The 17,890-nt window shown below is 53.2% G+C and overlaps 1 protein-coding gene across 3 annotated transcripts; it reads left to right on the top strand.

The window, feature by feature from the left end:
- Positions 1-4,147: 4,147 nt before the first annotated feature.
- Positions 4,148-17,885, top strand: SEMA4G (semaphorin 4G). Of its 3 annotated transcripts, none has more exons than XM_046653062.1 (16): positions 4,148-4,289; positions 7,261-7,739; positions 7,835-7,983; positions 8,264-8,326; positions 11,112-11,210; positions 11,324-11,417; positions 11,569-11,682; positions 11,843-12,012; positions 12,094-12,263; positions 12,560-12,704; positions 12,833-13,055; positions 13,460-13,575; positions 13,713-13,873; positions 14,073-14,134; positions 15,599-16,652; positions 16,776-17,885. In XM_046653062.1, the coding sequence occupies exons 2-15, from the start codon at positions 7,616-7,618 to the stop codon at positions 16,426-16,428; spliced, it is 2,520 nt and encodes an 839-aa protein (XP_046509018.1). In that variant the 5' UTR covers positions 4,148-4,289; positions 7,261-7,615; the 3' UTR covers positions 16,429-16,652; positions 16,776-17,885. The 3 variants fall into 3 exon arrangements, with proteins under 3 accessions (XP_046509018.1, XP_046509020.1, XP_046509019.1); XM_046653064.1 differs by having other exon boundaries at positions 12,175-12,263; XM_046653063.1 differs by lacking the exon at positions 4,148-4,289 and adding an exon at positions 4,733-5,234.
- The last annotated feature ends 5 nt before the right edge of the window (positions 17,886-17,890 follow it).

Genomic DNA, 17,890 nt, shown 5'->3' on the forward strand with positions numbered 1-17,890 from the left:
GGATTCAGCGAGGAGTCAGTGATGAACAACATAAACAGAGCTCTCATGAGTCTTACTTTCTGGTATCCAGGTGAAAATACTTTCTATTACTGGGCAAAGAAGACTGGAAAAGAACACCCTTGTCCTGGCTCCTTCATTCTGGAGCCCAGGGCTAAGAAAGGGGAAGCCATACAATGCCAAGACAGGACTTAGGACCACCTCCATCCTGCCAGGCAGATACAGCTCTGGGTATGCCAGCTGGGGGCAGACATAGGTTGACACCTCCTCACAGGATAAACTGTTCTTATGGGCTCATGGAAGGATAGGCATGGTTGCATGGAACCCGAGGCGTTGGGTTCCAGAACCATGCCCATATTTCTTTCTCCTTTCTGACAGGCTGGTTTGGAAGAGACTGCCTGTGAGCATTTTTTTCGACAGGGGGGGGGTGGGGGGGGGGAGTGACAGCCCGGGCAAAAGCAGAGACATGCCTTAAGTACTTACTGGGAGGCAGGCAGCACATCCTTGTACAAGTTAAGGGCCTTAACCTTGCCCTTAGTCTTGACTTCAGATCCCAGATTCACTATCCCAGCCATTTGATCTTTGGCAAGTTTCTTCACCTCTGTGAGCCTTAGTTTCTTCATCTGTTAAAAGGAATGATAACGGTGTCTACTTGAGAGTTTTCGAGGACTAAATGAGCTAATGCATGAACAGTGCTTAGCAAAGTGCCTGGCATATGGCAAAAACTCGATAAATGCTAGCTGTTATTGTTTAGCTCTAATTTGAGACTTTTCTCAGATGAAAATTAAAATTGATCTTAATGCACTTTAGGGTTCACTGACATCTGAGCCAACCATATCTCTTAAAATTGTAGTGTATGTGTGTTCTATTCCTTCTGACACAAGGAGCCCCAGAGGCTTCTCTGTCCAGCTCTGTCTGCTGGTGAAAAATTACGTTTGTGACTTTTTTTTTAAAAATCCAACATGTTAAAGCTGAGAAAGGTGATGGTGGGTGAGTGATTTTCCAGCATTTGTGGACATGTCCTGATATTTCATTTTCCTTGCTAACCATTTCCCAAGCTGGAGTCAAGGGAGGGCAAACCAGAAGGCCCAGCTTTGGGTCTGACTCCAAGGTGACTGGCTGGGAGAAAAACTTAACAGGCAAAACGGGCTTCTGAGGCACAGAGGAACAGTGAGACTACAGCATTGTTGCACTGGTGACAGTCTCTTCTGAAGAAGCACCTCAGTTGTATATGTGGCCAAAATAAAGATCACACCACCAAAAGGGAGAGTGCTGGGCAAACCAGAGGTGGAGATGGCAAAGCAGGAACAGAAATGCTGCCACAGTGAACAGGAAGCAGGACAACTTGATTTGGCCAGAGTTCTCTTGCCTCAGGGCACCTCTGCTCACGTTTCAGGAGTTCATACCTACCCCCTTCACCTAGGATCCCTGCTACAGTTGAGTAACTGCTCTATGCAAAGCCTGGAGCCAAACGCCGGTGTTTAGGTGGCAGAGGACAACCAGCACTGCCCTCAGCCACCTTCTTACAGCGAAGTTGGGGAAAATAGCCTAGCAAAAACAAAACGCACGTTTTTGTTGTGTGTTTGTGAAATACGCCAGAAGGTTTTCAGATGGGTTCCTCTCACAGCCACCCTGTGAAGCAGCCAGGGTAGTGACTTTAAGGATGAATAACAACCTGCTCAAAGAATGACCTGCCTATGTCCCGGGGCACAAATATGTGGCTGGGTTAGGATTAATTTCTTGGTTTGATTTCAAATCTTTTCCACTGTCAGTATTCCCCTCATTCATATTTTATCGGCTTGATTTATAGGAAGGAATATTGTTAATCGAAGAGGCTTCCTATAGAAAGTTCCATTAATTGCCATCGCATCTGATCATTTCAGTAGGTTCTGAGATTGAAGTGGGAGGATAGCAGAGATAAATGGATTGTGGTCTGAATCTATATTATCAGAGGTACTGAAGTAACTACCCAACTACAGTTTAGCAAGTGCCATGCTGGAACTCAGCATTGTGATTTACACATTTTGTTCCTTTGAAAATGTGTGAGGTTCTGAGTCTGCCATCAGGCATTTTAGAGGAGAAAGGCTTGCCTCATAGGGTATAGGTGAGTGGGATGCTGAACCTACCACCAAATCATTTTGGCCTACTTGCTACCTCCTAAGGTATCTGAAGTCAGGGCTGTGACTTCTGTGAGAACATGAGTTCTGTCCCTTGGCCCACTGGGCCCCTGCGTTTTAATTTCTCTCCTGTCTGGTACTGTGGGGCTAGCAGTCTTCCTGCCTTCCCTTCTCTGTCACCCCCCAGCCCACTTTCACACAGGACTGCAGATTTGTTTTTCTTAGCCATGTCTTTCCTGGTCTTCCCAGCCTGGACTTCCTTACTCAATCCATCAGCTCTTTCAGGATTGTCTTCTGTGGTTTTTTCTAAACTACTTGCTGACTTTTCCCTTCTGTTTCCCACTAGGAACCCTCCTATCTCATCAAGTCAAACTCACTTTCCTCTCTCATGCCCCTTCCCTTCTGCCCACTCCCAGCACAGGTCTATGCATAAACTTGCACATTTCTGCCCTTGCGCTGATAATTCCCCTTCAGGCTTACCCGTCTTGCCTCTTCTCATGCTTTTCCAGTCCTGATTGTCCTCTCTGTAAACACGAGAATGACTTTCAAGGCAAGTTACTTAACCTCTTAGAGCATGTTTTCCCATCTATAAAATGGAGCTATTAACCCCTCAGGGTGGAATGAGGTTACAATAAAAAAACCGAAGCTGGACGCTCTTTGTGAAAGTGTGTGTACACTTTAACGTAAGCATTTCTCCCCAGCCACCTCCCTCTCCACATACACACATCCTATTTACAGAGTGCTAGGGGAGGTGGAAGTGTGACGTGGGCCCTGCTGTTTATCCATCTGCAGTCACACAGAGCAGCCCAAACTATGAGATTATATATGAAGAAGTGCCAAACTGAGCTTTGGGGAATTCAGAAAAGAGGGATGATGTGTCTTTCCCACTGTCCCTTCAGTTAAATGATGACAGAGCCGCTTGAATCTTGTTTGCCCTCTCTCAGGCCAGTGCTCATCCACCTGTTTCCTCACCCCCTGCCTGCAGAGCTCAGACTCCTAGGCACATGCAAGAGTCAGTTTCCTTTGTCCTATGGCCTCATCATTTCGGTCTTGCTCTTGGGTGCCTATCAATACTGTCATGGATGAGGGAGGGAGGATCAAGGCCAGGTCATGGCTAGAGCTCTGGTGTGATTCAAACCCTAGAGGGGTCTTTAATAGGCATTGGGAAAGAGGCATAGCCTGAGGTGAGGGGAAACTGCAAGGCCAAAGATTGCATGGTAGGACTGGCCTAGCTGACTTAAAGAGGTTGGGGAGTTGATTCTGAGGGGGCTTCCTAGATTGCTGCTGGGTAATGTGATTGAAACTAGCAAGGAGAGGACGTTTGATTGCCTCGGAGGAATTCACTGGAAGATCTGGAGTAAGAACGATGTTCCAGATAAGTTGTATGAGTGACCCAGTCCCTAAAGAGATGAACCCTTTTACATCCAAGAGGTGGTTGAATGTAAGAGGTGCAAATGGTTGTGGCTTATTTATCCAGAAAAACAGCATTTTCTGTGTGCACTTTCAGTCAAGCTGTTACTTCACTCCTCCAGGCCTGACCCCTTTCACCCACTCAGACCTCAAACTGAAGGACCAGGCGGCTGGAGACCCTTGAGTCGGGAATCAAGACCCTGTTCTGTGTTCAGAGCCGCTCCAGAGCTTGGTCTTCACCTACTGTGGCCCTCCACACCCTAGGCAAAGAGCAGAAGTGGGTGGCAGGAGCGCAAGAAGTGAGGTCCAGGTTAGAGGACAAGCCAGAGGGCCCTCGGAGAGTTAAGCCCCCAAAGGGCAGTTTTACATGTCCCTAGCTGTTGGCAAGTCCGAGGCGTCTTAGGGCTAGAGGGGAGGGAAGGTGGGCGCGCGGGGTGGTGAGGCTACCACCAGGAGGCGATACCAAGGCCGTGGCGCTTGGGGGAGGGGGACGCCAAATGCCCGAGGTGCTGTGTGTGAGCCGTGGCCTCATACCGTCTCTATTGTGTAGGGTGGGGGGCACGAAGGAAGAGAGCGACGCCCTTCCCCACGCCCCACGCTGTCGGCCCCACCTCCCTGGTCCCGCCTCCCAGGCCCCCGCCCCACCCCCGGCTCCGCCTCCACCCCGCCCCACCTCCCGCCACGGCCCCTTCCTCCCGCAGCTGGTGCTGTGGGGCCGCGGAGCAGCGCGTCGCCGTCTGTGTGGCCCGGGATCGCAGCGCAAAGGTGAGAGAGGCAGGGAGCGCGGGAGGCGAGGGGGCCTGGGCCGGGGGCGGAGGCCAGGCCAAGCCTTCCCCACGTCCATTGCACCCTTCAAGCTGGGCCAGGCCTTCCTCACCGCCAAGTCCCCTCGTCCTGGTCCCACATAAAGGCTCTGGAGGGGCGCGGGCCAGGCCTCGGGCCGCCCTGGGCGCAGACCCACCACCACGGAGTCGGGGACCGGCGCGGGGCGGGGACCCGCGCAGCGAACAGTGTTCCCCGGGATCTGGGTCACGTCTCCCGGCGCCCGGTGGGATCGAAGGAGAGCTCGTCCTCAAGCTGCAGCAGTAGAGAGTGAGGTTAGACCTGAGGACAGGAGAGAACCGCGGACTGTCCAGGATGGTGGAGGGAGGGGGTAGCGGGGGAGGGGCTCTCAGGCCAGGAGAGCCAGACATCCTACTGGGCAGAGGGAGATAACCGCCTACACTAGGCAGGTGGACATCTGGAATGAAGGTCGAGAGCCTACTGATCCTACATTGATCCAGTTTGCGGGGGTGGGGTAGGGGGTGTCTCCCCTCCTCAGTTCCCTCCGCCCTAGGATCTAATAGTAGGAACATGATCAGAGTTCAGAGGGCTGGTCCTGGGGAGGAACCCAGACTATGGAACTGGGGGTGGAGTGTGGGGTGTGGACTGGAGACCTTGAAGCCTCGTTGCCACTGGGGGAGGGGAGGTGGCATCTCCGCTCCCCCTATTTAGCCCCGCCTTCTCTCCCAACAGGTTAAATGGGGGCGGAGAGCTCCGGCCCAACTCCCCTATCTAGAACTGCGGTATACACTGGAGTAGAGGAGTATTAAATTATGCGTTCCATTCCATCCTTCCTTTGCTAAAACTAGGAGCCTCCTTCTGCCTGGTTTAGGTGCCCCTCCCTCTCTTGCAGAGGGGCAACACAGCCATGCCATTTGAGCATCCGAGGTCAGGAGCCTCCCCCCATCAATACACACACACACACACACACACATACTTGGAATCTGGCCTTAGAATTCGGACTTTCGGGAAGGGAGGCGGGGTTCTGCTCTGCATCTCACCCCCAGTGGAGACTGGCAGCCTCCAATCCTGCAGTGAGAACTGGACCCCTGTGTGGATGTATGCTTGTCTCTGCGTAGATGTAATTACGTGTCTGAGACTGTGTGAACACACATGTATTTTACCCTTCTATGAACATGACGGTGCCTGACCCACTGTATCAATGGGTTTGTATGCATGTCCCCTCCACATACGTGTGTATGTACAGGACCCTCCTGTGCTAGGTGTACAATCCTTCATGTGTGCATGTGTGGGTTTATAACCCTCCTTGGCAACCTCTGAGGCTGTGACCTGCTGACTAAATGGGCATGTGAATACAATCTTACATGTGAATTTGTATGAACACATGTGGCAGGCCCTTTATGTGAACATATGTGTGCATAAACCTCCTTGTGAATGTGCATGTGCATGACTCTCCTGTGAGGATATGTGTTCACCCCCCTCCTGTGAATATGTGTGTGTGCGTATCTGTGTGCATGAACATCACCCTCCTCTGGACACATGTGACTCTTGTGTAAACCAGTATAAGTGTGCCATGCACCACACTCTGGGTGGTTGCTCTGACCTGGGGTGTGTCCCTCCTGCCCACTCCTAGGGACTGATCCCTCCTAGCCATAGGGCTCCCTCTGGCTACTGTGCTAATAAGCAAATAGGAGGCCCCAAAGGTAAACAGGTGTGCCTCCACAGTGAGGGGTGGGGCACGAGCAGTTTGCCTGGGGCCTCCTGCTGCCCCAGCCCCCAAACCAGGAGCTGATGCCCTTTCTGTGGTCCAGGGACCCTCTTCTCTCTAGTCATACTCCATTCTCCACCTCGGGGCTCTTCCCACTACAGTGATGACCTTTACCTCTTGAATAAATGCTCCAAATTCCTGTTCTCCCCTGGCCAGCTCCTGCTCCCTCCCCTCTCTTCAGGGCCCCATAGTTAATATTTGACGTGGAAGGGAGGGGAGAGGCCAATGGCCCCTCTCGCCCTGTCCAATGAGATTGGGTGGGTCAGACTTCCTCCACACCTAGCCCAGCCCAAGTAGACTTCAGGAGCCACTTCAGGAATCAGGCATGATATACAGGGGTCAGAGGAGGCCTGACGCCTACCCCCAACCCATCCCCAACTGATTGGCTTGAGGGAAGGTCCAGGTGTGGGAATAGTCTCCAAAATGTGCCAGGGGAGGTGGCCAATAGCTCAGGGATCCCATTGTTCACCTTTTCCCTATTCTCATGTCTCAATTAACTGGCCTTGTACACTTCAGCCTCCTGCACAGATATTACACCTGTGCAGCCAGGGGGGCCCAGATACCCACCCTGCCAATGCTTGTGAATGCCTGTTTGCAGGTAGGGGCACGTGTGGATGCCTAGCCAGAGGGTGCAGTACAAACTCGCACGGGCAGAGCAGAGATTTGCACCCCCTAAGAGAGGAATGCTGAGGAGGAGAAGTGTCTAATTAAAGAGAAATTCCAGAGGGAGCTCTCAGGCCAGGGAAAAGAAAAAACAAAGGGAAAACGGGACAAAATAAACAAAGGCCCATTAAACGTCTCTGCCCAGGCCTTCCTGCATAAGGCACCCCCGCAGGCAGCAGGGGCAGCTGCTGCCCGAGTTCGGTCTGTTGGGAGGAGAATGCCTTCTCTCTGAGAACCTGAGCTCCACTGAGATGGAAGCCTTGCTAAGCTTCTGACTTGGTCAGAGGAGGGCTGTTACCTTGGGTTTGGTTTGGGGAGTCTAGGGTCTTGGCAAGAGGGCAAGTTCCATCCAACTTCCTGCATCAGCCCAGAGATGGACAGAATGACTGTGAGTCGATCCTGACGTGGGAGTTTTGTAGATGCCGGGCCTCCTCCCTTCAGTACCAATAAAGTCTGGGGGTAATGCCATCTACCTTCTACCTACACACAGATCAAAAGGCTTTTTTCCTGTTTTTTCTTCAGAAAACGGACCTCAGAGAACCAGGAGGAGCCCTACTGTCGGGGCAGGGTGACTCTGTCAGTGACCTACGACCTCTCTATGACCCCACAACTCCCTCTCACTATGGAGTTTGTATTTGATGCAGACAGGCAGTGTGTGATCCATCCCTCCCTCTGACCTCTTACCTGGGATTCCATGGCCACACAACTCTGTGATTCCATGTCTCCCCAATTCCAGGACCCTCCCTGGCCCCATGACCCCTGACCTTCCAAGTGACCTCCCTGGACCGTGACCTCTGTGACTGTTCTTCCCCATCACCCCTTGATTCTGGCCCTGGCTCCCTTTTGGGGACTTTTTGGTCTGGGCCTCCCCAGGAAGATGTGGGGGAGGCTCTGGCCTTTCCTCCTGAGCTTCCTCACAGCAACTGCATTTCCTGGACCCTCGCTTCGGAGACCATCTAGAGAACTAGATGCCACCCCACGGATGACCATCCCCTATGAAGGTTAGATGCCCCCCAACCTCATAAGGTGGCAGGAGCCAGGGCTGGGGGTGGAGAGGCAGCCCCAGAGCAGGGCTTACAACTCCCACTCTCCCCAGAGCTCTCCGGGACCCGGCACTTCAAGGGCCAGGCCCAGAACTACTCAACGCTGCTGCTTGATGAGGCCTCGGCAAGGCTGCTGGTGGGAGCCCGAGGCGCCCTGTTTTCTCTCAATGCCCACAACATAGGAGATGGGTCTCACAAAGAGGTCAGCCCCTGGAATCTGGACTACCCAGAGGGTCTCCATCTTCATTCAGCTCCCTGAGACCTCAACTTCCTGGAAATCCTGCCAGCCTTCCATAGCTCCCTAGTCAGACAGCACTGCCCTTCCCAGCTCAGGTCTCCCTTACATCCACTCCTCCTCCTGAAACTTACCCCTACCCCAATTTCTCCAGTTCCCTGGGGTCCTATCACCTGGTCCCACAGGTAATGGGGAAAGGCAAAGGTATTGTGGTTGACACATCAGCCCATTCTGTTTCCTCCTCCAGATCCACTGGGAGGCCTCCCCAGAGATGCAAAGGAAATGTCATCAAAAAGGGAAAAACAACCAGGTATGTGGTCTGCCCTGTCCCTAGCTCCTTTCCTCCTCCTCCTCAATTGGGGATGTCAGGGTTGGTGGGGACACAGATGGAGCGGTACATATCAGCCAATCAGTTGTAGCAACCACAATAAACATTGTAAGTGCTGCCAGAGGGGCAGGCCCTGGGCACAGCACTCCTAATCCAAACACCTATTACTTTGATCTTCAATAGCATCTTAATCTCCTCTGGCCTCCCAAATAATCATCATGATAACAATAAGTAATCTCTAGTAAGTCTGACTTACGTAATATCACCTAATTCTAAAATAACTGTATGAAATATTATCCTCCATTTTACAGATGAGAAAAATGAGGCTTTGGTCAAGGATTAGCTCAAGTACCCAGTATTCCATGGAGGGGTGTTAGTGAAGTGTCAGCTCTTCCTGGCTAAAGAACAGGGTGTCTCCAGGGCTCCCATGTCTAGCTGTGTAACAGATCCATCTGGAAAGCCTATTAAAAATACACATGTTGGGGCTGGCTCCGTGGCCGAGTGGTTAAGTTCGCGTGCTCCGCTGCGGCGGCCCAGGGTTCGGATCCTGGGCGCGGACATGGCTCTGCTCGTCAGGCTATGTTGAGGCAGCTTCCCACATCCCGCAACTAGAAGGACCTGCAACTAAGATTTACAACTATGTACGGGGGGTTTGGGAAGATAAAGCAGAAAAGAAAAAAAAAAAGATTGGCAACAGTTGTTAGCTCAGGTGCCAATCTTTAAAAAAAAAAAATACACATGTCCAAGGTCCAGCAGCCCAGGGATTCTGATTCAGTGGGTCTGGGGTGGTGGTATGACAGCTGCGTTTAAAGAGATGTCTCCAGGAGATTCCATCAAAGGCTGCCTCTTGGAGCAGCATGGATAGAAAATGGGGCTGGTAAAGCAGGTGGAGCCTAGGTCACGGAGGGCTATAAATGCCCAGCTGAGTGGTTGGATTTTATTCTGTGACAGTGGGCACCCTCATTTTTTGATACTTTGTATAATGTGCACATGAATCACCTGGGCGTATTATACAAGCAGATGCTAACTCAGTAGGTCTGGGGAAGGGCCTGAGTTTCTGCGATTCTAACAAGCTCCCCGGTGAAGCTGACACTGCTGGTTCCCCGACCACACTTAGGGTAGCAAGGTTTTAGGAGAACATATCCCAAAGCATGTTCTGAGGAGCATTCATTTTCAAAACAGAGGTTTAATGCTCAGATGAGTTTGAGAAATGCTGCATGCTCAATCCCACTATGCACAGCGACACCTTTAAGGCTTTGAGAAGCCCACAGTAAAGGTAGGTCTACCCATGGTTTCCAACTTATTTGACCACAGAATTCCTCCCTTGCCAATGTCTTTTAATGTAAACATCTTGGTGAAACCCTACCATAGGAATATTTATCTGGCTGCAGGCACTAGATGAATTAAAATAGAGTGGGTCTGGAGGCAGGAGAGGCAGTAGGGAGGCTGGGGGCATCGCGTGGGTCAGAGGAGGGAGACCTGAGCAGGCTGGTGGAGAAGAGGGGTGGAGACCAAAGTACTGCGCCCGCTGAGGGAGTGGGATGAGAGAGAGGCCTGCAGGGATTCAAATCCTGGGTAATAGGCAGGAAGAAGAATCATTAACAAGGCGAAGAAGTCAAGAGGGCAGCAGCTTAAGGCTTTCAATGGGCAGAGAAGACCAGTATGGCTGAAGTAGAGTGAGTGAGACCAGAGGAAGGGCTGGGCCCTATCATGCAGGCTAAGAGCATATGGGACCCTGTGCTCAGGACTCTGGTGAGCCAATGAAGGGTTTTTAAATACAGCAGTGGCATGGTCTGGGTTACATTTTAAAAATATGCCTTGGAAGTGGGTTGCAAGAGTGTGCCGAGTGGTCAGATATCTCTGGAAGGAAACTTCAGACAGTGGTGACGGCAGTCCCCTTTGAAGGTTACAGGAATTAAAGGGAGACTCTCTGTTTACAACATATCCCTTCGCGCCTTTTGAGTTTTACACTGTGTATGTGTGTTCCTCATTCATTGAATAAATAAGTAGTTTCTCTAAAGAGTGGCAGAGGGTTAGGAGAAAGGTCAGGTGGGCGCTGCAGTTGTCCAGGGAAGGGTCATGGTAGTAACTTGGACTAGGGTGATGGCAGTGGAGGGAAAGTGGACCAAGTCAAGGACATTTAGGACAAAGATTAATCATGGAGAGGGACTGAATGTAGGGGTGAAGGAGTGGGAAGCAGCAAGGATGACTCCTGGTTTCTGGACTGAGTAATAGGATGGACAGATGAAGTGAGGTGGGAAAGACTGGATGAACAGGTTTAGGAGGGTAGACGCAGATTAGGGAGGAGGGGATGAGCTTGGTTTCTGACAAGGTGAGTTTGATGTGTTTGTGGGATATCAAGTGGAGAGAATGCTGGAGCCTAGGAATAGATTTGGTAGTGTCAGACCAAAGGAGGTGTGGAAACTCCAGGAGTGGGGGACACTGCTGAGAAGGAGATGTGAGAAAAGCATCTTAGGATGGTGAGAGCCCTGGAAGCCCCTGAACTGGGAGAGCAGGGGACTGCAGGAAATGCAGCAGAAGCTGGTAATCCAAAAGATAGAGGAGAGAAGAGGGGTCATGACACTGGGAGGCCAAAGGACAGTGAGTTCCAGTGAATGTTCTGTGTTCTGGGCAGTGAGAAGGCCCACCAGGATCTTAGCACTGTTTGTCCTGTGGGTGGGGCAAAAGCCAGACTACAGAGTTGGACCAATGCAAGAGGCCTCTAAGGAGGCCTGGGGCTCACAGTCCTCTCCCACCTATCCCACAGACCGAGTGCTTCAACCATGTGCGATTCCTACAGCGGCTCAACGCCACTCATCTCTACGCATGTGGGACTCATGCCTTCCAGCCCCTCTGTGCAGCCATTGTGAGTGTGCCTGCCCCAGCCGCTGGTCCCTGACCCTGGATCCTAGGTCTGACCTTGGGCCACAACCCTTGTGTGTCCTCAGGACCACTGACTTCTGGCCCCTCCTTCCCCAGGATGCTGAGGCCTTCACCTTGCCAACAAGCTTCGAGGAGGGGAAGGAGAAGTGTCCTTATGACCCAGCCCGTGGCTTCACAGGTCTCATCATCGGTGAGCGTGCCCTCCTCCCCACCCTGGCCCCTCATCCACAAGCATGCTGTTTGTGGGACATAGATCTCGTTGCTAGGACTTGGTACTCATGTGTGTTATGTGCCTTGTTGTATGTGACATGTCTCTCATGCCTGGCATATCCCTGCCCCAGATGGAGGCCTCTACACAGCCACAAGGTATGAATTCCGGAGCATTCCTGACATCCGCCGGAGCCGCCACCCACACTCCCTGAGGACTGAGGAGGCACCGATGCACTGGCTCAATGGTTAGGAGGATGAGGCACAGGATGATGGGGGGCAGGGGACTATTTCTTCATCTTTACTCCCCTGTCCCCAGGTGAGCCTGTCTATTCCTGTGTGTTGTTGACTGGGTGGAGGGTATATCCCAGCCTATCTCCGAAGCCACCTGAACTGCTTGACCCACAGATGCTGAGTTTGTGTTCTCCGTCCTGGTGCGCGAGAGTAAGGCCAGTGCAGTGGGTGACGATGACAAGGTTTACTACTTCTTCACGGAGCGCGCTGCTGAGGAGGGCTCTGGCAGCTTTGCTCAGAGCCGCAGCAGCCACCGTGTGGCCCGTGTGGCCCGTGTGTGCAAGGTAAGGAGGATTGAGGTCAGGGCAAGGGTGTAGTGACAACTTCTGACCCTGGCCTCTGACCCCATACCCCTACCTCCCCAGGGAGACCTGGGAGGGAAGAAGATCCTGCAGAAGAAGTGGACCTCCTTCTTAAAGGCCCGTCTTATCTGCCACATTCCACAGTATGAGACACTACGTGGTGTCTGCAGCCTGGACACTGACACCTCATCCCGCGCACACTTCTATGCGGCCTTCACACTGACCACTCAGTGGTCAGTGCAGGGACAGTGGGGGGGGGGCGGGGCAAGGAACTGGGGACAGCATAGGGACTGGGGCAGAGGTCAGTGAGAATGAGATAGGATCCATTGTGGGGAGGGCTGGCTGCAGGGAGAGAATTTCAGGCATGTCCAGCTAGCCTGGGACCAAAGGCCACAGTGGTCTGCTGACCCTCAGGAGAAGCCTTGTGGACCTAGAGCTGGGGTTGGCCAGGGTAACAATGGGCTCCTGGCTGGGCAGGTGGCAATCCACTCAGTGTGACTCAGCCTTTTCCCCTTTGTCTCATCCCTAGGAAGACCCTGGAGGCCTCAGCCATCTGCCGCTACGACCTGGCTGAGGTACAGGCTGTCTTTGCAGGCCCCTACATGGAATACCAGGATGGTGCCCGGCGCTGGGGCCGCTACGAGGGCGGGGTGCCAGAGCCCCGGCCTGGCTCGGTGAGTGCCCAGGCCTGGGGTCAGTGCTGAGTAGACAGAACCCCTGGGAGCGGCAGGCGGGTCTAGTCTTGTGGGGAGGATGGGCAGGTGGTGGAGTCCTGAGGTTCACCACTCATCCCCCACCCCAGTGCATCACAGATTCATTGCGCAGCCGAGGCTACAACTCATCCCAGGACTTGCCATCCCTGGTCCTGGACTTTGTGAAGTTGCACCCACTGATGGCTCGGCCTGTGGTACCCACACGTGGACGGCCCTTGCTGCTCAAGCGCAGTGTGCGCTACACACACCTCACAGGGACACCTGTCACCACGCCTGCTGGACCCACCTATGACCTGCTCTTTCTGGGCACAGGTGCTTCTGACCCCTGGCCTGAGCCCTATGGTGACTGCTGACCTGAGTCCTTGATCCCCGTTGATCTCAAGCCCCCAGGATGACCCTTGATCACAAAACCCTGGTGACCACTCATGTTGATTCTTCAATGAATATTCACCACTGGCCCCCAGTGACCCCTGGTTCTTGGTGACTGCTGATTCCTGTCACCAACAATGACATTTGACCCTGATCACTAATGCTTCTGAGCCAAATAATTCCTGCCATGACTAGCCTGGAGTTCCCAGTGTCCTGAGGGCCCACTGCTACTGGCTGAATCCTCGTCCCTGACCTCATGATTCCTGAGCTGCTCCCATTAGGCTATTGCAGGGAACCGAGAGCAGATTCTATTGTTGGGGTCTGACCCTCTGCCCTTTCCAAACCAGCTGATGGCTGGATCCACAAGGCCGTGGTCCTGGGCTCTGGGATGCACATTATTGAAGAGACACAAGTGTTCAAAGAGCCCCAGTCTGTGGAGAATTTGGTCATCTCTCCAATGCAGGTAGCCCCTCACTCACGACCCTCCATATAGCCTTGCCAGAATAGGGGGAGGGAGTAGGGAGGCTGGGCAGTGTTGTTGTGTGTGTCTGTAAGTGGGAGTAAGGGTATTGCTGACCAGCTTTCCTCTCTGGCTCCCAGCACAGCCTCTATGTGGGGGCTCCTGGTGGAGTCATCCAGCTACCACTGTCCAGCTGCTCCCGCTACCACTCCTGCTACGATTGCATCCTGTCTCGGGACCCCTACTGCGGCTGGGACCCTAGCACGCATGCCTGCATGGCGACCACCACCGTAGCCAACAGGTCCGAGGGCGGCAGGTGGGAGGTGGTAGGGGTGTGAGTGTCTGCTGTGCCCAGGGGATCAGGGCCTGAGGGAAAGAGGAAGGCCTGCCAGCTGTAGGGGAAGTGGGGACCAGTTGTTGGTAACAGCCCTATTGACCCTTCCACTGGGGAAATGAAGCCCAGTTCCCCTTGTTCATAAGTCCTGATCTTCTGTCTCCAGGACAGCATTGATACAGGACATAGAGAGAGGAAACCGAGGCTGTGAGGGCAACAGGAACACAGGTAAGTGACATTCATGTAAGTGTGTGGGTCTGGCTGTATAACCTGTCCTCTTTACCATTTACTGTCATTTGTCTGTACATGTATGCAGCTGAATGGCTGCACCTGTGTGCTTTCAGCGAGGATGACCCAGCAGAGTCTGGCACAGAAGAAGTGCTCAACAAACATTTGTTGCCCAAAAGAATTATAAATGGGGAAACAGGCTCAAGATATAAAGTTCCTTGTCACTTCTAGAGCTTATAGCCAAGTATGTGTGTGTGTATGTATGTGTATGTTTGGGGGGAGGGGCAGGAAATCACATGATCACACAAATAATTATAATTATTTTCATTGGTTTTTGTTACAAAAGGAATAATTACAACTATGACAAGGGGTTGAAGGATATTGGGTACTTCCTCAAGGAAGATATGATGACTGAGCTGGTAGCTGAAGAAAGAGTAAGTGAATGATCAGAGCTAACATGTACTGAGTACCTACTATGTGCAGGCACTGATCAAACCCTTCCATGCACGAGCTCTTGGATTTTCAGAGCACTCCTATGAGAGAGGTGCCATTAGCATCATCCCCCTGAGGGGCAACCTCTCCAAGGCACGGGGAGAATAAGTAAACAGCCCAAAGTAAGTAGCTGTTAAGCAGCAGGGTCAGAATTCAAACCTGACTCCATGCAGTCTGACTGGAGTTTGTTCTTTTGATCACTGCTATGCTCAATCCCCAAAGTTAACCAGGCAAGTGGAGGGCATGGAGAGGGGAATGACACCCGAGCAGAGGGAACAGCAGGCAGAATGAGCTCGGTGTGTTTGATCAACAAGAGAAGAGGCTGGAGTTGTGGGCAGGGACCATGTTGAGGCAGGGCAGGGGCATGGTCAGCTTAGTGTTCTTAAAAGGTCACCCCACCGCTGCATGGAGAATGCATTAGATGGGGCTTAGAGTGGGCCAGCAGTTGGAGGACAGAAGTGAACAGGTCTGAGATAGATTCTAGAAGCAGAATCTGGTGAGGGTTAGATACAAAGGTGAGAGGGAGAGAGAGGCAAGGAGACTCCCAGGTTTCCGACTTAGGCAACTGAGTAGCTGGTGGTGCCATTCAGTGATGATAATTCAAGAAAAAGACTTGGTATAGTTTGGGAGAGAGGCCTTGGCCTTAGTTCCTGTGACATGCCCAAGAGACCTCACATGGAGATGTCCAGAACGTGGAAGATATTTAAGTCAGATGCTCAGGAGAGAACTCTGTGTTGGAGGTAGAGATTGGGAATCATTAGCAGATGGCAGGAATTAAAACTACTGGGAAGGGTCAACGTGAACCTTACGTGGGAGGATGAATGCAGAGAGCTTGGTCAGTTGTCACTGTGATTCCAGATTCTGTCCTTGGTGCTGGGGACATAACAGTGACTCATCTGGCTTGCCATCTCCAATGCCCTCCCTGTGATAGGCAGGCACTGACTGCTCTTCTTGTCCCCCCTACTCCTTCAGGGCCACCACCACCGCTGAAGACCCGCTCTGTGCTCCGGGGTGATGATGTCCTCCTGCCCTGTGATCAGCCATCCAACCTGGCCCGGGCCTTGTGGCTGCTCAATGGGAGCATGGGCCTGAGCGATGGGCAGGATGGCTACCGCATCGGCGTGGATGGGCTGCTGGTAACAGACACACAGCCCGAGCACAGTGGCAACTATGGCTGCTATGCTGAAGAGAATGGCCTCCGCACCCTGTTGGCCTCCTACAGCCTCACAGTCCGGCCAGCCACTCCTGCCCCGGCTCCACAAGCCCCTGCCCTGCCTGGGGTACAAATGGCACCTGATGTGAGGCTGCTCTATGTGCTAGCCATTGCTGCACTTGGGGGCCTCTGCCTCATCCTGGCTTCCTCCCTCCTCTATGTGGCCTGCCTTCAAGGAGGTGGACGAGGGCGTCGACGGAAATATTCATTGGGTCGGGTCAGCCGGGCAGGGGGCTCTGCTGTGCAGCTGCAGACAATCTCAGGCCAGTGTCCTGGAGAGGAAGATGAGGGTGACGATGGGGAGGGGGCTGGGGGCCTGGAGGGCGGTTGCCTCCAGATCATCCCTGGGGAGGGAGCCCCAGCCCCACCACCCCCACCACCCCCACCGCCACCGGCTGAGCTGACCAATGGGCTGGTAGCACTGCCCAGCCGCCTGCGCAGGATGAATGGCAACAGCTATGTGCTCCTGAGGCAGAGCAACAATGGAGTGCCTGCAGGGCCCTGCTCCTTCGCTGAGGAGCTTAGCCGCATCCTGGAGAAGAGGAAGCACACACAGCTCGTGGAGCACCTGGATGAGAGCTCTGTCTGAGCCCAGCCTCCCGGGACAAATGCTCTTCCAAGCCAGCCTGTCTGCCCCGGGCTGGGCCGCTGCCTCCCCACACAGCCACCCTATCTTCACTCCCTCAACTCCAGGCCCCTCTCCCAACTTATTGATGTCCCTGTAGGGCTGGTCAGTCAGGCCCAGCCAAAGCCCCCTCCTCAGTCTCCACAGACCCACTGTGAGCAGCCCAGGCCAACCGGTGCTCCTCAGAGGTAGGTGTTCCCTCGGGCTCTGCAGACCCAGCCCCAGTTCCTATTCCCTTAACCTAAGAACTTAGGAGAGGATGCCATCCTCCTGCCCCATTCATCTGCTCAAAGCCTTCCTCTTTCTCTCAGGCAGGGCTCTGCAGGTCGAGATGGCCTCGATGTCACCACCCTCTGCATGGCCCTACGTGCGGGATGGTCCAGAAACCAGACAAGACCTCTGCCAGCCACCAGAGCCACTCGAGCCCTGCATACATTCACATGCGCACATGGAAGAATGTCTATCAGCTGGGCTGCAGGGCCCTCACCCCCACCTCCTGGTGCATTCTTGTGTTTCATCCCTTCTTCTGGATTTTGGGTGCCCTCCCAATTGCCACATCTCATCCTATCTAGTCCTCTCCCCTAGTCCCAGCCCCATATGGTAACCTCTTTGGCAAGAGCTTGGGAACAGGCCAGCCTGGGGAGGTAAGACTGTATCATTCCTCTCTTCTTCTCCCGTAATGTGCAGCCCTTACCAGTCAGCCTCCCCACCTGCTTGGTCACTTGTATGACCAAGATAGAACTCCAGGCATGTCCCTTCCTCATCCATGTGCTTACATTTCCACTCACATGCACCTTCTGAGCCTCCCCTTGCTGCCTCGGACCTGTGTCTGTCGGGTTTGGTCTATGGACATTTCAGAGGGAGAGCCCTCTCCAGTTTAGCTGTCCTCGCAGACACTTCCCTAGGACGGGTGACCAACACTGCACTCAATGAGCCAGCCTCCCTTTTGGGGACCAAACATTTGCTACCCCTAGACCAGACCAGGGAGAGGAGAGATCCGATGTCTCACCTGGCACATGAAGCCCGTTCTTGGAACTATGCAAAGGGCAGAGGCTGGGAGTTTGGATGCTTGGCTCCCACCCCTGTCCTACCTCACCGGGGCACTTTCAGGGTCCAGGGGCCTCTGAAGTCTCCAGGCCCATATGGGACAATCAAATCCTGAGTTCCCCCATTCCTTTTGGGTGAGGATGACTGTTATTTTTGTAGCTGCGAACGTGGAATCCCACGGGTTTTTACTGCCCTTCACCCAACCTCTCCCACCTCCACCCCACAATGAATGTATTTATTGTGAGAACGGCTACACATCTTTAGGAATGCCCTCACTCACCACCAAGGTGGGCGGAATGGGCATGTGATAGAGTGGGGAGCCTGGGCTCAGCTCCTCCCCTCTCTGTTGGTTAATAAATACCCTCTTTCCCACAGCTAT

This window comes from Equus quagga, chromosome 2, assembly GCF_021613505.1.
Source record: "Equus quagga isolate Etosha38 chromosome 2, UCLA_HA_Equagga_1.0, whole genome shotgun sequence".
Taxonomy (NCBI): domain Eukaryota; kingdom Metazoa; phylum Chordata; class Mammalia; order Perissodactyla; family Equidae; genus Equus; species Equus quagga.